Below are 17852 nucleotides of genomic sequence, written 5' to 3' on the forward strand. Positions count from 1 at the left end.
CCCTCCCGCCCGGCCCTCCGCGGCGCCGCTCTCCCCTCCCGCCCGCTCTCCCTCCTCTCCCGCTCCGCAGGGCTTTCTCTACACGGCGCCCGTCAGGGAGCAGGGCAACATCTACAAGCCCAACAACAAGATGATGGCAGACGAGCTGAGCGAGAAGGCGGTGCACGACGTGCACACCAAAGAGATCGACCTGGTCAACCGCGACCCCAAGCACCTCAACGACGACGTGGTCAAGGTGAGGGGGGGGGACCGGGGCGGGACGGGGCGATGCCCGCAGAGGCGGAGGACGCGGGGCGCTGCCAGGGGGACAGCAGCCCGCAGCCGCTCCCCTCCACCTGCTGCGGGAGGGGAAGGACCGGGAGTGGGGGGGGGAGGAGAGAAGGTACGTTCCTAATTATCTTCTTTTTGTAAATAAAAGGGAGAGGGTACAGGGGAGAGGTGCGGCGCAGCTCCCTGGACGGGGAGCGCATCCCGCGGCGGGGGGGGGGCCCGTGCCTCCCTGGACGGGGAGCGCATCCCGCGGCGGGGGCTGTCCCTGTGCTCCCCGCCGGGGCTGCAGCGGGACCGGGCGGTGCGGGGCCGCCCCCCGCCGGGACGGGGCTGGCGGCAGCCCTGCGGGGAAAGGGTTCCTGCAGCGCTCTGCCGGCCGGACAGCCCTTGCAGCCGGGACATCCCGCCCGGGAAAGGGGAGAAAAAAAAGTTGCGTGACCGTGTGTGAGACCGGCTGAGGGATTCTTCTTCCCCCGGGCACGCACGGAGGCAGGGCAGGGAGGTGGCACCGAACCAGCGCCCTGCGCCGCCGGGCACGGCCTGCGGGACGGGGCACCCTCCCCAAGCCAAGGGGGTGCAAAATCAGATGGTCGTTTGGGTTGGTTTCCTTGGTTTGCTTTGTTTTGTTTTGTTTTGTTTTCCTTGGTGTTTTTCCTTCCCTCAAGAAACGATAAATGGAAACAAACTAGGCAAAGTCTAACTGTGCCCTTGGCTAGGGTTTTGTTGTTGTTGTTGTTGTTGTTGTTGTTGTTGTTCAGGTTTTTAATTCACAGTTTGACCATTTTGACAAATCGAGGCTGATGGAGATTTTTGCTTGAAGTGAGTTTAGTCAGAAAAAAATCATAGAGATCATCTTTCTCTTAGCAGATGAATTTTATACTGTGCGTGTGAAAACTGAGGATGCTGTCATCTGAGCTTGTCAGGACCTAGGAAAAACAGGAGTTGCCCAGCTGTAGTGGGTGACTAAGCCACTAACTGGCTTATTTAGTGTCCAGCAGAGTCAGAGAGTGTGCAGTTCACCATGTTTGTTGGTCAGGAAGACCCATTATTGAAAAAGAGAAATATCACATTGTTTCCAGAGAATCAAAAGGTTGGACGCTGGTTCCTGAATGTATGTCAGTAAAATGATTCATGCTATGGGCAGGCAATATAGCAATATCCCAAGTAACCTTAAATTCCACTCACTTCAACACAATTTGAAGTTGATGAATATGACTGGCCATCATGATAAGAATTTTCTCTCAGAGCAGGCTATATCTTTCAGGAGCCATTATCAACTTTGTGATCTAGAAAAAAAAAAAAGGCATAAAGTTTTTATTTGCTTAGAAAAAAATCATCGGTGTACCTAATGCTACAAAACTTCCTTTGAAATGGTTGATTTTAAAAAGAAAGAGAGCAATTCTTTCTTCTTCTACCCACGGAGGAGTAGATGAGCAGACAGGGAGTGCAAGAGCTGAAGAATGAAACTGCATCATGGCTTATTGCGTACATCAACAGAAGAAGTCCCCAAAGCAACCAAACCTTCTGAGGATGAGTCATAGCCCCCAAGCAAGTCGGAATCCGGGTGTCCACAACTTAACTAGGGAAAGAAGGATCCTGCTGGGAAAAGAGGGAGACCACTGACGGAAAAAACTCCTAATGGACTTGAAAGAAACTGAAGCATACAAAGCCCATCCTGCCTTCTCTGCCTCCCACAGGGGCAATGATTAAGAAAGTTTGTTATGTCCAATCATCTAAAAGAAAGTTGAAAAATAAGAATTATAGGACTGGAAAAAAAAAGCTTTTCAGTTTGTCCTTTTGAAATAATTGTGGACACATTCATTGAAAACCAGCAAAGAGCCAGAATACAGGTACTGCCCCTGTGTCAGCAAGCGAGCTCCTGGTAGTGCACGTAGTCACATCAAAACACAGGAATTTATCAAAACGAATTTGATGTTAGTCAGACGGGATCTATTTTGCATCATAAAACCAGCAGCATTTGAAAAAAATGTGGGCATCGTAAAGCAACATTTTTCTGTCTTGTGACAAGGACAAATAAGAATTACTTTGATTTGTATAAGTATGTCTTGGATAGGTCCAACTTGAAAAGTAGAGAGAGGAATTTTGCCACAATTTGACTTTATTTGGACACTGCTTTCAGGTTCAGCCTATTAGACATAGCAATGAAGTTCAGACCCCAGTACCTAGGGGACAGGCTTGGATTGGGGTGGAGATATACAGATTCGGTTCCTGCCTTAGCCATCAGTCTGTGGTGCCGTTCTGTCATGCATCTGCCTTTCTTACTTCAGCTGCAAAACAGCTCTGGGCAGAGTGTAAAAAATCCCAGTCTCAGTCGGGTACTGAAATTCCGAGAGAAAAAAGAGTTCAGGAGTGTTGTAACGCCAGAAGTCGGGTTTTGTTTAGAGCCATTGCATTTTTCTAGATTCAGAACTTTCTGCTTTTTTACCCAGTATTTAATGCATTTCTTGCCACTTGACTATGAGGCACAATAGCATGGAAACTGGGGACAAATCAGTCAGCCATGAAATAGAAATGATTAGACAGAGAACGAGGAATCTGCTCTGTAAGCAGCTCTCTAAAAGGCCTCAGTGTTGTCTGCATTCAAATACTTCCCATAGCACATTTTAAAAATAACCCTTGCTTGTGAGAAGCAGGAGACGTGTTCCCTTGATGTGCACCACAGAGCATCTGCACAGCTTCCTCTGCAGCAGATACGTGGTGCCGGCAGCAATAGGGGAGGGACCCAGGCAGGAGGGAGAGACCCGGTGGAGATCCTTTTATATAAACTAGACACATGGAGCAGCTTTATACCAAAGGTGTTGGTGACCTCAGCTTTTGCTTACGGTTTATCTTCAAATTAGTTACCAAGTGGGAGCTACTCACTGGGAGGTTTCCAGAGAAGTAGGGCGAAGGACTGGATTTCTGTCCAGAGAGGGATGGAAAATGAGGCCTTACCGAACCTGAGGTCCGCAGACAACAGAGTTGGCAGCTCTGTGCTGGAGGAAGCATGATCTAGTAAAATCACCAGAATTTCCTTCCTGTTCCAATTCCTTCAGTGGGGAGAGGAAAGGAAGAAGCTTCTTCCTCACACGACTGCCCTCGTGCATCACCTTGGCAGGGGGAGAACATGCAACGGTGGCCCCATGCCTTGAGGTGCTGGTGAAGTTGGCTGGTCATGAAGGAGGCAAGGAGGGAACCTAGCGAGGGAGAAACAGCCTCTGTGTACCTGGGAGCTCTCCGGGAGTCAGTCAGGTGATTATACAGCTATTTTGCCACACAGCTGTATCTATTTCCTATGTCCTTTGCTGGAAGATTCTACTTGTGTCCCACAGCTTTTATTTATGTGTGATGAGATGCCACAAACAGGATAGAAAGCTGATCGTTTTGTCTCTCATTCATGCCCCGATGATGGAGGTTTCACATGAAGGTGCCTGAAGTTCAGCCTTTGCTCTTCCTGTTTCCCAGCACAATATTTATGTTTTCCAGAATATGGCTAAATTACAGCCTCCCAACTCTTTGGAGTTCAAAGTTTCTCAAAGTATTTGTGGTCAAGTCTGCACAAAGTTTACCAAATTCGGAAGAAGCAGAGGAGGGAAACAGTGTTGGGCTTCTCAGTACTCAGTACTTCCTTGCTTCCCTGCAAAGTCTACTCCTTTGGGACTACTGAGGACCAAAGGTGTAGTCACATCTGCAGCCAGATGATACTTTTTTCCTATGGTGGTGTGCCAGGAAGAAAGGCCTGTGCCTGGTCTACCATCCAGAACATGCTTATTATTTTGTTTCGAACAAGTGGTGTCTATCTGCTGTTTGTTGCATAAGAGTCCTTTTCTCTCTGGAAAAAAATAAAATCCAGTACTTGGCTACAGATGTAAGGATGCAGAGCTTTTGTACCAAGTTTTAAACAGTTATGTGTTCATGCCTTCCACTCAATGCAGTTAAGGGCAATTCATCTCACTGCAAAGAAAAATCCGGAATTTTTAGTCAGATGTTAACAAATCCTTAGCACCCTTATGTAGGCATTAGGGAGGAAAGTTTTACTCTGCCATTTTATAGTCATTTACAATTTCTGCTGCTTTCTAATAAAAAGAGAGGTTTTTTTGAAAAGCAGTTTACCATTTTAATTAATCCTTCATGATTACGGTCCCTCCCCATTGCACTGAGCACAGCATAAGATGCACAGAGGGATGACTAGGCAGAGCATCTTCCATCTCCGCATGGGAGAACCTCCTGGAAGGAAAACAGTCTTCGTTCCCTGCTCTTTTCCAATGGGAGGGCTGAGGCATTGAGGGCTGTCACTCCGACGTGACAGCATGTTTGACTTTGGCAATCCACACGATACAATTCTGTTTCAAATACTTCTTCCAAGGCTGGTCTAGGAGTGAGAGGTTAAAAACTTGAGCTATTATGAATGCCAGTTTCTATGAGGAACTCAAAGAGGTCTTAGAGTTCTGAAAAACAGTTTTCTTGCACATTAATTAGGAGTTCCCAGGCATGGAATTTCTGAATGTCCATAATATTACAGATAATAATGGCATTTGTCCTAATGAAAGCTTCTTTCTCAAAAAAATGTGTTTGCGTTTAAGCTCATAGTATTATTAAAGCCTTATGCATTGCCTTCTTGCTTAGCATGATGAACATGAGTCATAACTCCATAGGAAAATCTTCACATGGTGGTCATGGGGACAGAGCCAGCGATTCAGCATGGATGTTCTTTTTGTTAGAATTTATTGGACACTATCTCAGATTCAGAGGAGACAAATACTTTTCATTTCTGATAAATTCAACGGAATTCAGGTTATACGTTAGAAAAATTTAAGAACAATTTGAATTAATTTTAGAATTTTTAGCCCACTATATGGATAGAAATACCATCTTCTGTTGAAGAGAGCATGGATGTCTTAAAAAAAAATAATTATTGACATCCAAAACTCTCCAGAGGGAAGAGGGAAAATGAGTATGATAGAGTGGTCTGCCTGTGAGATCCCCAGTGAGAATTTGATCTTTGTTGTATTTTAGGCAACAGGGAGAAGAAAATATAAATGAACTTGGGTGATTCCGTAAAACTTGTGATCTCTGGAAAACTGGAGAGAGGTATAATTCTAAACTAAGACAAGTTTGTATTTCCCACAGCTCTCAAACACTCTTGTAGTAAACAGACAGTGGGATGAAATCTACATCGGCAGTTGATTTCTTGAGCTTTTTGATCCAGAACTACCATCTCTCTTTTTTAGACAAACAACAGTAGTCAATACCATCTTAGACTAAAAAGGATTAGTTATTTTGAAGACAAAAGAGAAGTTATGCCATTTAATTTCATTTGATTTATTGGGGAGGCAGGTTTAACTTTGTTAGTCCCTTTTTATTTTACTGGCAGATTTCTTATGAAAATGTCTTTTAATAGTTTCAAAACAAACTTTGAATTTTATGCAATATCATTCTTGTCAGAAATTATGTCATCAGATTAGCATTCAAAAAAGACAAATAGTTTCAGTGCAACTATCCCCACGTTAATGAGCACATTAATTGATAAATTTTGCACCTGAATTTATTCAACATAATCAAGGAGCTGTGCTATAGATGTTAGTGGGGCTGTACAAGGATGGGGTTTGTCCGCAGTCTCCTATTTATCTGGCCCCTTTACTTTATTTTCAAATAAACGGGAACTGATAAATTCGGCTTTGTAGATAAGAAGTGAGAAGATCCGCTCACAGCTGAAGGTGAAAGCATCACATTCCCTGTCCAAACTCCTGCTGTGCTGAAGTTACACTCCCAGTTCCAAAAAAGCCGAAGGGAGTCTGATAGAAGGATTGCAACATTTCCTCTGTCAGCTTTGAAATCCCATCTCAGAATTCAAACAAATACGACCAAAAAAAGACAGAGTTTTCCCTCAGGATAAGGTTAATATCTCCTGTAGACCTCAGCCATAAAGTCTCTGGTTTTATGAAGTCCAAGTTCATATGTCTCTGTTCTAGTGCAGTTTATGACCAGAACTGAAGACTAATGATGGCTTGATTTTTATGAAATACGAAAGAAGTTACCTCCTATTTAAGGATCAGTAACTTAAGATGTTCTGTGAGAAAGACAGCTTTATAACAGGAGAAATGCAGAGGCAATTTTTTTTTAAAGAAAAGAAGAGGCAGTTTGGCATCACTGCACACTCACAGTCAGCAGTGAGCCTGTTTAGGTAGAAATGAGGGAAAAGGTGAGAACAAGTTATATGGATTTGCTAAAAAGAATGGCAGCAGTTAACAAGAATGTGTTTGTGGGTAGTATTCCTAGTGAAGAGTCTCCTCTCCTTAGACTCCCTTTACAAATGATAGAGAAAAGAGTGGTTTCCAGATCTAAAGCACCCTCCAAAGTTACCTGTCACTCTCCACTCACTACCAAAGGGTCTAAGGTCATTATATTTCCATTTCCCATTAGTGCCTAAATTTAGGAGGGATGAAGCTAGAACAAGTTCTGAAAAGTTATACTTAATATCAGTTTATTATCTTAGTGGCAGGTCTGTAAACCTGCATTGAGGGCAATATAATAATATAATATAATAATATAATGTATATTATATTTATATGCATAAAACAAATTATAATATGAAAATGTAGTATAGAATCTGCTTACAGAATATCTTTACTTTTATTATTGTTTCTGAATTCTGGTTAACTCCAGATCCCACTGCAATCAATAAAAGAATTCCCATTATCTTTAGCGCAGTCAAAACATCACTCCAGTGTTCATGTTGATGAAAATACCTCTTTAAACACACAGATGGACAGACATATATGAATGTACATGCACACAGAGGGATCCGAGTTCTTTGCTAAAGTAGCTGTATCAAACAAGGAACTGTGGAACATGAAACAAATAATAAAATTAAGAAAGCTGCTTAAGAGTTTCTCTTTGGGCAAACAGCAATAACCTCCCAGCAGCCCAGTTTCCAGGGAGGAGAACAGCCCCTTTTTTTTTCTGCCTTGCTTACTCTGACAATGTCAACGTTATTTTCCAAGGAACTGGCTGACATGACATCCCCACCTGCACAGGAAGTTTCGCTGTGTTTCAGAGGAGCGCAGATGTCTCCTTGAAGCTGTTAGGCTTTCCTTCTGATGGACTATCCTGAGACAGGACAGGCAAGTGCTTCAGGAAGAGATCTCTGGAGAGTGGCTGGTTGCTGCAGTGCTGACCCGTTGGCATCAGTCGCATTTTTCTCACGAGTACTTCCGCAGATTTTGATGAGCCTGCCCATCTGATAAAACAAAGCCCATCACCAGGGCTTTTCTAGTATGTCATCAGCAATTCAGCACGGGCAGGGAGCAGGAGGTTGTTCTCTCGGTAATTAGTAGCGAATTATTTTTTGGCTATTTTCATTGATTTTCACTTTGTGAAATGGTGGCCTGCAATCACAAGTTTTTTCTAAGTCATGGCATTATTTAAAATTGTTCACAGTCCGCTTGAGTAGTTGTTACGTGTGCAGTCAGGGTCACCCCTGACCAAACTAGTTTTCTCTGGCTAGAAGAGTGCAGTCCTTCAAATCTACTTTCCATCATGAATATCCTTGTTTGTTAAAGCATTGTTTGCTTTTCTGGCATACTCTATAGTACTCGGGAAAGATTCACTATTTCCAGTAAGAGATGTGCCAGCAGAACACTCTTTTTGTGCCATATTATGGAAAGCAGGCACAGGGCGACAGGGAATGTAAGGCAAATTCATTGGCTCGTTTGAACCAGTGACTGGGGTGGGACAGTTCTGCTTGCTTTTCTAGGGTTTATTTTGCCTGGGAATTACTTGTTTGTCATTTTTCTGCATTTAACCAGCTTTACACAAAAGCTGTGGTCCTAGCCATCCGTACTTATGGCATCTCTGGTTTTGTGCAAAGGAGTGAGTGTTGTGCCCACGGGTCTGGACAGTCTCCACAACAGCAGAGTGCTCGAAGGCAGAATTCAGGGCTGACAGTCAGAGCCTAACCTTGCTGTACCCCAGCCTGGAGGGACTCTCGGGGTTCCCTTGTTAGATGCTTGCCACCATACCAAGAGTGACGGTGATTTCTCGACTTGTGGTGGAATTTATCCCATATCTGAACATCGCTGCATGATCATGTTTTGTAGTCGCCTATGCTCTAGCCTGAGGTTTATACAAATACACTGGAATAGAATGAGTTTTGGCTTTATAACACACCTGATGGCACCTGGTGTTTGCTGTTGGAAACAATGATAGCAAGGAAGTGAAACATCTAGGCATCTGAAGCTGTATGTTTTCAAGGAACAAAGTAGCAGCTTCTTTTCATAACTGCAGGTAAACACTTAAAAGGGTGAGTGACTTCTTAGAGTAGAAGCAAGCGAAGACACTGTTCAAGTTCCTGTAACTTAGTGCAACTGAGGTGAGGATGTGCATCCTCAGGGAGAGCACTGGGCCCCTTTGCAATGCTGACAGTCCCATGTCCTCCTGTTCCTCTTTCACTTAGCCTCACACTCATGAAGTGCTACCGTGTGCTACACCCTACACCTTCAAAATAGTGAAGTCTCCTGGTGTCTGAGCAGTGAGGGAAGGGAGAAGAGCAGCTTTATTCCTATGAGTCCCAACACCTCCCATGCTCTTTCCCTTGGATTCGGTAGAAACAACCTAATATGCTTTTTCATCCTTTTCCAATAAACTGTGGTAGTGGTCAGCAAGACACACACCAGCAGATACGGAAACATGATCTTTCAAAGGGTCAAGGAAACATGTAGATGTTTAGCTGGTATCACTGATTTAACAGAATGGTTGTGAGCTTATTGCTTAGGGTTTTTTTTGCTTCTGCTGTCATGCCTTTGTTTTCCAAGCACTGTAACTGTCAATTTTTAAGTTTCAAATAGTATGGACACTAATAATGTTCTCATATGCTTATGCATTTTCTAATTTTTAATAACAAACATTACAGCCTTCTCCAAAGTTTGTGGTGCTGCACCTGACTTGAACATCACCCCCAAATGTAACTCGTGATCTTTTATACATTTTCTTCTGATGAATGTTTCTTTGAAGGACATTGAATGCATTCAGAAATTTTACAAGTTGCATTTATCACAGCAGAAGAAAAAAGATCTTATCTGCCTTTTTCTGTATGTCTATTCCAGGTCTTACAGGGACACAATATAATCTGGTGGAACAGTATTCTACTTACAGCCTTGATGTCAGGAAAAAAAACAGTTTAAAAACAGCACAGGGTAAGCAGTAAAGACAGTTCCCATACTCTGTGCTAAAAATGTAAAGAAAACTAGCTTGTGACTCCTTCTTGTATAAATATGTATTCAGACTTGACTACAGCCCTGCTCTGGCAGAGCATGTAAGTATATTGACATCAGGGGGACAGTTCACATTTTTCAAGCTGTGTGCATATTTAAGGGGTTTGCTTGGTTAGGGATATTAGTGATCAATCAAGAGAGATCCGGTGAGGATCTCTTCCTTACTGGATGCTCTTCCAGTGAAGAGCATCTCTTCACTGACTCCAAAAGATATTGATGGCACTCAAAAATGCAGGCATCCTCAGCACTTGTTTGGGTTCCTCCTCAGTGGAGCAGTGGTGGTGCCTCTCTATGTGAACTGCGTGCTGTGAGCACTGTAGCAGCACACAGACACCACACACAAAGGTTTGAGTAATTGCAGTTCCAACCACAGAAATGTAGATTAGGTCAAAGCTCCCATAAAATGCTCATGGCCTTAATAATTTTTCCTGATAAACCCAGCACAGTAATTTTTTCTATGTAACAGGTAATACATACCTCAAAGAACAAACTTTTGAGGAGAAGCACAACTGGTAAGCAGGCAATTTGAAGTTGGCATTTGACACACTTTTCCAGTCTGCCAAGTTTTGACACATAGGGACTAAAGTGGCACAGTCAACAGGTCAACTACGTTCATATGTGAAGTTTATATTCTTGAGTCAGCTGGGTTTTTTTAGGAAAAACAGTAACTTCACACTGTTGAGTTTTTTAAATATTTTTTTTTTTTCAACAGACGTAGAAAAAAGAAGACAAATTCCCCCTACAGTTTCCCTTTCTTGTAAATAAATCTCTTTTAGAATCAAAGCAGGTTCCTTAATTTCCTGGTAAAAGTTTAATAAACATATGCAGAGCAAAAGAAGCTGCAGCAATTCTCATAGCAGAATTAGACAAAAGCTTCAAGCAATGTAAAAACTGGCTTTACCAAACTGAATAGTAGGAAACAAAGAATAGCTGAAGTCAGGAAGTGTATTGTAGGCATGGAACAGGAGTTGATAGTGTTTAATAGCTTTGGCTGAAACAGAAGGCTGTAGTGAGTTATTAGCATCCTTTAGAGGGTCAAAGCAAATTTCCTTTGCTTCTCTCCGTGTCACAAGTGAACGTGCCTGTATTTTCATGAGCTTGGCAAATGACTCACCCTGATTTTCACAGCACACCCTGACAGCTCTGGAGGAGCAAAGTGCACACTGGATATGCAATCTACTGAACAAGACCTGTGCCTAACCTAAGCATGCCTTTATGGAGATAAAAGAGAGCCCTTCACAAATTTGCATGCATGTGATGCTTTGGCAAAATTGGCCTAAAGAATAATACCCTAAAAAAAGTATCTTGTCCTTGCACGCCAGTTAGGTTCATTTCCAGAAATTAGAGTGTCTTTTTTCCCTAGGATCATATTTCTGGGCACTTCTCTTTCTCCTCTCAGTCCTATTTTTACTTTACTTAGTTCACTTGGACTCCCATTATCAGTCTGGTGACACTCACCCTCACCAAGTGCTGCCAAACTAAAAACCAGAGGACAGTAAGAGGCGAGACTGAGGAGCAGGTAATCGAGGTGATGTGTAAGGCAAAATGCATCCAGCCACCTATTCCTCCTGCTGCCTGTGGAGGACTGATCCCTGGGAGTTAAAAACAGGATCTTTCATGGGAGTGGTTCAGTGCAGGAAGAATCTGGGTGATATCTCAGTTCCTGCAGCGTAAGGACTTATCTGTACTGCCTGAACAGTGAAACAAATAGAGCGTTTCCCAGCCAGTGGATCTGTACGTGAGCTGCTGAGAAGCAGAAGAGCCCAGATTATCTCAGCTCTTTGCCTGTCTTTATTTAGACCGTACATTGCTGCGGGTAAGTCTGGGTTTGGACAGCACTGCAGAAGTTCATGTTCTAGTCATAACTGGACTCTCTTGTCTTATACGTAATTTCATGGCGTTTAAGGAGATTGCAGCTTCAGTCTAACACTCTGTTCAGCTGAGAGTTTTTAGAGGTTTTCTTTCTTTTCACTCTTAAGTTCAGTTTAGTATCGCCCTTACTCAAAGGGGAGCAGGGGTCTCAAGGAATAATGAAACGGGAAGGGTGATGGTGAGGCAGCAGTTATGGTTCCTACAGCACCATCCATTCAGGTTGTGTGCATTGGTAGAAACATTTCTACAGTTGTTAAAATTACTCCAAGAAAGTAACCTCTTGACAATTTTTAGTGGCACAAATACACTGCTATTTTCTTCTCACAGGCAGATTGATTCCCGAGTACTTTTAGGACAACAGTGTATGACTTGAGCTGGGAAATCCTGGCCAAAAATATATCATAAATGTTCTAATATTAGCATCATCTCCTGGAATGAGGACAGGACTGTCCATCTGGAAATGTTATATGGCATGATTCTTCTGTCAGCTCCCCAGGATTAACTCCATGGACATGTTGGAGCACACAAGAGGCTAAAAACATTACTTACTGAGAATCACCATTACAGAAAGTTTACTGTTTGATTTGAAAACAAATGACTTTACTGGCTTCCATTTTTCAGTAAAGCATTCATTGTAATGAATTACTTTGAAAGGATTCAAATTACAGGCCAGTCTCACTATTTATTTTAAAAGTTCTAGAAACTTCACATAAACGTATGGTCTCTTTTTGCATGCCAAAAACATGGCATGATAAAAATAGGTCCCACTTAGCTAAATTAAAGATGCAACCATGAAAAGGCTGATGGAGCTCAACGCACACTTGCTTTCCTACTGAGATTTAATATTTATTTTATGGGCCAGTCGAAAAAATACAAGGTAGACTCTGCCACAGCTGAACTGAATAAAAAGACTCTAGGTGTGACCCTGAATTGTCTCCGATGCACTTACCTGCAGTGTGATGGCTGTGTGCACAAACTGGCTCTGCCAGTGGTCACATCAGCTGGTGGGAAGCATGCAATCTGTTGCCAGAAGTTACAGAATAAGAGTGCTGTGCCTAACCTATGACAAAAAAAAAAAAGGACTGTTCATGTAGTAGCATTTTTTGAAAAGTAAATTTTTTTTGCTGTAATCAATTTGAGGTTTGCCATCATCTGCATATTTTTATTTTTTGATTTCAAGGCAAATGTTGATGATAAGCCAAGAACATCCATTCACTTTGAAAATGAGTTAACATAGGATATGACCTACAGCAAAAAGTTTGCTTTTGAATAGCTGCAGAAACAGATACTATAGGTATGCTTGCTTGTGTATTCCAAAAAGAAAATATACTTGTTCCATAAAGTCAGGCATACCTTTTTCTCAGTATTCAGCTCAATCAGATTTCAGTGAACAATATACAGACCTTGAAATCATCTGGGAGGGACAGGAATAAGACAATGAGATGCCATCATCTGTACATATTATTGACTATTCCTTTTCTTCTTTCTTTCATGATGCAGTACTAAAATCCTGTGATTGATGCGAAGACATGTGATTGTTTCATTTGGTAAAAAGATCACAATACATCCAGGAAAGTTCCTTGCCCGGTCTTACTTTTAAATGACTGATTCATGTAATTATTTTATGGTCAATGTACTTCATAAAGCTGATTTTTGATCAGTTTGTAGTCCCCAAACATAAACTTTTGTATCAAATTATCCACGATGGAAATAGAGAGCATATTGTTGCCTGTGATGCCTTTCCCAGAATTAGACTTACTTATTTCCAACAGAGATTCAGTTTTGCACCCACTGAAATTACAGAGCCCAAATAATTTCCAGTTTCTTGTGTTCACTCAGTAGTGACAAGTGTCACTCTGCTGACACCAGTAAGATGTCGAATTAAGCCACCTTGATGTTGGGCATTCAAGATATTTGATATCACAACTCATTCAGAAATTTCCTCCCAAGGACTTTCAAGCCATTCAAGTAAATTGCACCTAAACTGTGCGTTTTGCTTTGGAGTTACTTTTTTTGTTTAAGAAACTGGAATGTCCAGTGGTTTTATAGCATTTTTCCCTTTGTTGGTACCTTCTGTTCGGAAGTGATTGAAGACTCAACAGGAGAGAGGAAGGAGTTCTTTCCAATTGTTACGTGTGGTTTAGTTTAAAAGAAGTGATTGTAAGCCTTTTCCTTCCTACAGTATAAGTATTGCTATGTACATACTGACCATATGTATATATTCACCTCCTTCCAGCATGCTAAGGTGCTGTTGCTGGAGTTTTTGAGGCCGCTGACCCATACCGTATTTATCCTGCTCCTGTAAATCTTCACTTAGCAGCAGCAGCAGCATCTCCCTTTGGGATCCAGTTCCAGGAATGCAGTTTCTTTTTTCATTTCATCCGATCTAAACAGTCATTTAGTTTATTGCAGAGGAATAGTGTTGTGATGTTCTCTTTCCTGTTGAATGCAGTATCTATACAATTGGTTGTGCTAACTAAATTAAATGTCCTGTATTGTGGGTTATATCAAACACATGTTTGTGTGACATTGAGCTGAACCATCATTACAATTCTGTTAATTTTCTAATAGAAATGTTATGACAATTAAGCTTCCTGAATAGCTCGGTATTTCAACAGAGAGCAGTAAAATATATCTGTTGGAATGCACTGCTTCCTTAGGTGACTTTCTGAATGATTTATGAATAGCCAAAACTATGAAATATGTGGAAGAGTATGTTCCTTCTAAATACTAATATGTTAGCCTGGCCTTGTCTTTCATGAACAGAGTGTTAGCCCATAAACGGGATAGGACAGAACAAAACTACTCTAATGTGAAGAGCCTCCTTACATTAAATAAATGCAAGAGCTCCCTAACCCTTTCGGGCTAAAGAGGAGCTCCACCTGATGCAGATCTAAATCAGGGATTTTATTTTTCACTCTAATAAGAACTATATATGCCTGTTTCAAAGTATATATATATATATTTATATAGCCTCACCGTTGATTCACTGTCAAAATTCAGCAATGATTTCAACAGGAAGGATGGGAAAATTCGGAAAAATAAAACACATTTTATTGTTTCATGCTTGAGATGTGTAAGAAGTCAAAGTAGTGACTGCATTTATTCCATTCGTACAGATATGAAACAGTTACATTAGGCAATGAAAGCGTGATGAGTCTGTTCACCAGCTTTGTCCCTTGGGGCTGTAGGAGATGAGGAAAATATACTCAGTTTTGTCAGCATTTCCATCTGGAAGTTAGATGTCTAATTTTGAGCTAGTCATCGAGGCTCCGTGGTAGTCACTGGAGAAAGGCAGTTGCTGAAGATTCATGATTTAAACGGTGTGTTAAAATGGGTTGAATCATGCTGGAATGTCAGAAGGACGTGCTTCGGTGTTTTGTTGCAGGGGCCCATTGCTCTCCAGGAAAGGTGTTTCTGGAATCCACCCTTGATGTGATTGTCTGACTGACCTGACTTTGTGTTCTTTGCTGCAGATTGATTTTGAAGATGTGATTGCTGAGCCAGAGGGAACACACAGCTTTGATGGGATTTGGAAGGCCAGTTTTACCACCTTCACTGTAACGAAATACTGGTTTTATCGTTTACTGTCAGCAATCTTTGGCATTCCTATGGCTCTCATCTGGGGCATCTACTTTGCCATTTTGTCCTTCCTGCACATCTGGGCGGTGGTGCCGTGCATAAGGAGCTACCTGATTGAGATCCAGTGCATTAGCCGCGTCTACTCCATCTGCATCCACACGTTCTGCGACCCACTCTTTGAGGCCATAGGCAAAGTGTTCAGCAGCATCCGAGCCACAGTACGGAAAGAGATTTGAGGGACATTTCAAGGAGAGCCATCAGCCTAGGAAGGGGGTGGGGGTATTGTGTTGTTTGGAGTGTTTTGGTGCCAGTTTCGTGTTTCCCAAAGCAACATACAGCAACTGGTGGTGGATGTACTGGCCCAAAACAAAGAATCACTTGCTCAGTTTCTTTTTCTACTGTTTATTCTTACTGGACTACTTGCTGCTGCTTTTTTTCCCCCCCCCCTTCAGTCTGCATTTCAAACTAACCTTAAATGGCTATTCTTCTATGCCAGCTCCATAGCATTTTGCTGGCTGTTCAATTCAGAGACTGAAGTGTTACTGGATGGCTTTTTCTCTCACCCTTCATTCCTTGTGAGATAAATCCACAGTGATACTGAAGAATGACAAAAATGCTTTCCAACACTGTAAAGCCTTTCATTTTGTTGTGGCCAAAGAGCGCAGAGCTATTGCAGCAGAGTGAACGTGACCAGCTGGCAGGTTTTAGCAGAATGTTCTTTTTGAATTGGATTGTCACTTGACTGCAGCTGTTTACAGTCATGGTCAGATATGGTGCACTACGAATAAGTTAGTTAAGTAAACAAATTACTGAAATAGTATACGTCCCAAAAATCTAACGCTTTATCAAGGTTGGAGACATTGACACAGGAAAGCTTTTCATGTGCTAAAAAGCTTTGGTCTGTGCCTTTCTGTCTCATTCTCTCTTGGAAGTTTGCATCCAGCCATTTCTCAACCTTTGCTAGGATTGCAGAAGCAAGGCTGCAGTTGAGAACTAAAACTGGTCATTATGGAAATGTTTTCCCCACTGTGACTTCTGACACATCCCTTAGCGAGTATTTAGATGCTTCTCTCATAGGCAGCTTCTTTTTTTTTTGGCAAAGTATTCGTATAAATACATACTGCGGATATGCCAGAGATAACCCTAAGTTACAAGAAAAATGAAGAGGTGCCAAACACAAGCCACGTGAGGCCGAGGAGGAGCTGCCCCTGAGAGAACCTTGTCCTGTCCGCTTCCAGAGCTTCCCTGCCAGCAGAAGTCAGGACGCCACTAGCGCCCAGCTTATTTTCAGCAAAACTGACACTTTGCTGAGTCTAAACTGATCCGTCGCAAGAGGCGGTTTAGAAACTTCACATTTGTGGGTTGGTTTGTGCATTTTTAGCTGAGCTGCGACATCAGGAAGTCTTAAAGGGAGGGTGTTGTGTGAAACTGCCGTGTTGCAAAGTGCAAGGCCTGGGGAGCACAGCCTTTGCGGCACGTTCTGATGCTGTGACCTGCAGGAGCTTTTTTTTGCCCTCGTGGTAGTACTGTGTCCAGAGGTGTGCTCTGCACCCTCATACGGTTTGCGTGAAGCATCTGTCAAAATAGTTGTGAGGCGGATCAGCTTTATCGTAAGCCAGGCTGGGGCCTGAGCCTGCTCCAGTTGGGATCTCAGGCCCAACCAGTTCTTGACCTCAGGAGAGTGCAAGATTTGGCCCTTGGGATGAGCATGGAGCTGTCTGGTACACCTGCAGCTTTTTTATTTAGCGCTGATATTTCACATATTGCTTTACTTAACACGGGAGTGCCTTCAGTTCAATTTCTGCCAAAGCATTGAAAACTTTAGGAAATGCTGCATTTTTTAAGGGGGGAGGGAGGGAAGGGGGAAGAGGGTGCACAAAAAAGTTACAAAGCTATTAACTACTATTGTTTGCATTTAAAACAGACACTGGTATGGATATAGTTTTATGTTTTTCTATGTACATAATGGAGAGTGTACTATTATAGATTTTTTCAGTATTAAAACCAAGCGAGATTGTAAACAAGAAATATTTTATCTTTTTATGAGGAGAATCACTCTGAAGAAAACCTTCTTGATTTACCATGTATATCCTGAAAGATGTCTGTTCACTTAGAGTTATTAGTCCCTAATCCAAATACATTGCTGATCCGAGACATTTACATTGTTGTTATATGCTTACAGATATAACTGACACTTTTTTTAATTCTGCATGTACATTAAAGACTACAATAAAAAGATGTTTAATGGTAGCTCCTGTCTGACTTCTTTTTCCTTGAAAGTCATATGAACGAATCTCACATTATTAGGAAAAAAAGCCCATTATTTCTTGATAAAGCGATGTCATTTGTTTCTCAACAAGGAAAGCACAAAACAGTCTTAATTTGTGGTTCAGGATCTGACTCAGGAAGGTTCTCCCTGACAAAAAATGACATTTTTCTCCCAAGTAAATATTTTCTGCTGCTAAATAAGTAGGTGGTAGAACTGGTGAATACAGCATTAAATAGGGAGCCTAAGCTTGTTTAAACGCTTAATGATGACAAATTCCATTGCTTTCTTGTTCCTCAGTTTCCCTACATTTCAAATTAGGATAATGATGTTTTCTTGTAGGTGATTTTAATATCCAATAAACAGAATGACACCATACTACAGTGAGTTGCTTATAGCTCATTTTATGTTAAAGACTTTGGCCACCCAAAATTCAGATGTGGGTTGTCTGGATAGCTCTTCAGTTAAAATTGTTTAAAGCTTTCATTTTGAGTCCAGTGAAAACAGGATTCTTCCTAATAAAAGCTCATTAGTCTAAGCATTTTACGTATGGAAATAGGGGAATGACACAGCTTTTATCCAGCTGTGTA

At 42.0% G+C, this 17852-nt stretch overlaps 1 protein-coding gene across 1 annotated transcript in view; it reads left to right on the forward strand.

Moving 5' to 3' along the window:
* Window positions 1–17246, forward strand: part of CAV1 (caveolin 1) — an 18138-nt gene extending 892 nt beyond the window's left edge. The window contains exons 2-3 of the mRNA XM_014964164.1: window positions 71–235; window positions 14891–17246. Of these exons, the coding sequence (XP_014819650.1) occupies window positions 71–235; window positions 14891–15232 (507 nt within the window). The 3' untranslated portion in view covers window positions 15233–17246. The remainder of the gene's footprint in view (window positions 1–70; window positions 236–14890) is intronic.
* Window positions 17247–17852: the final 606 nt, after the last annotated feature.

Source organism: Calidris pugnax, unplaced genomic scaffold (assembly GCF_001431845.1).
Source record: "Calidris pugnax isolate Ruff unplaced genomic scaffold, ASM143184v1 scaffold44, whole genome shotgun sequence".
Lineage (NCBI taxonomy): Eukaryota > Metazoa > Chordata > Aves > Charadriiformes > Scolopacidae > Calidris > Calidris pugnax.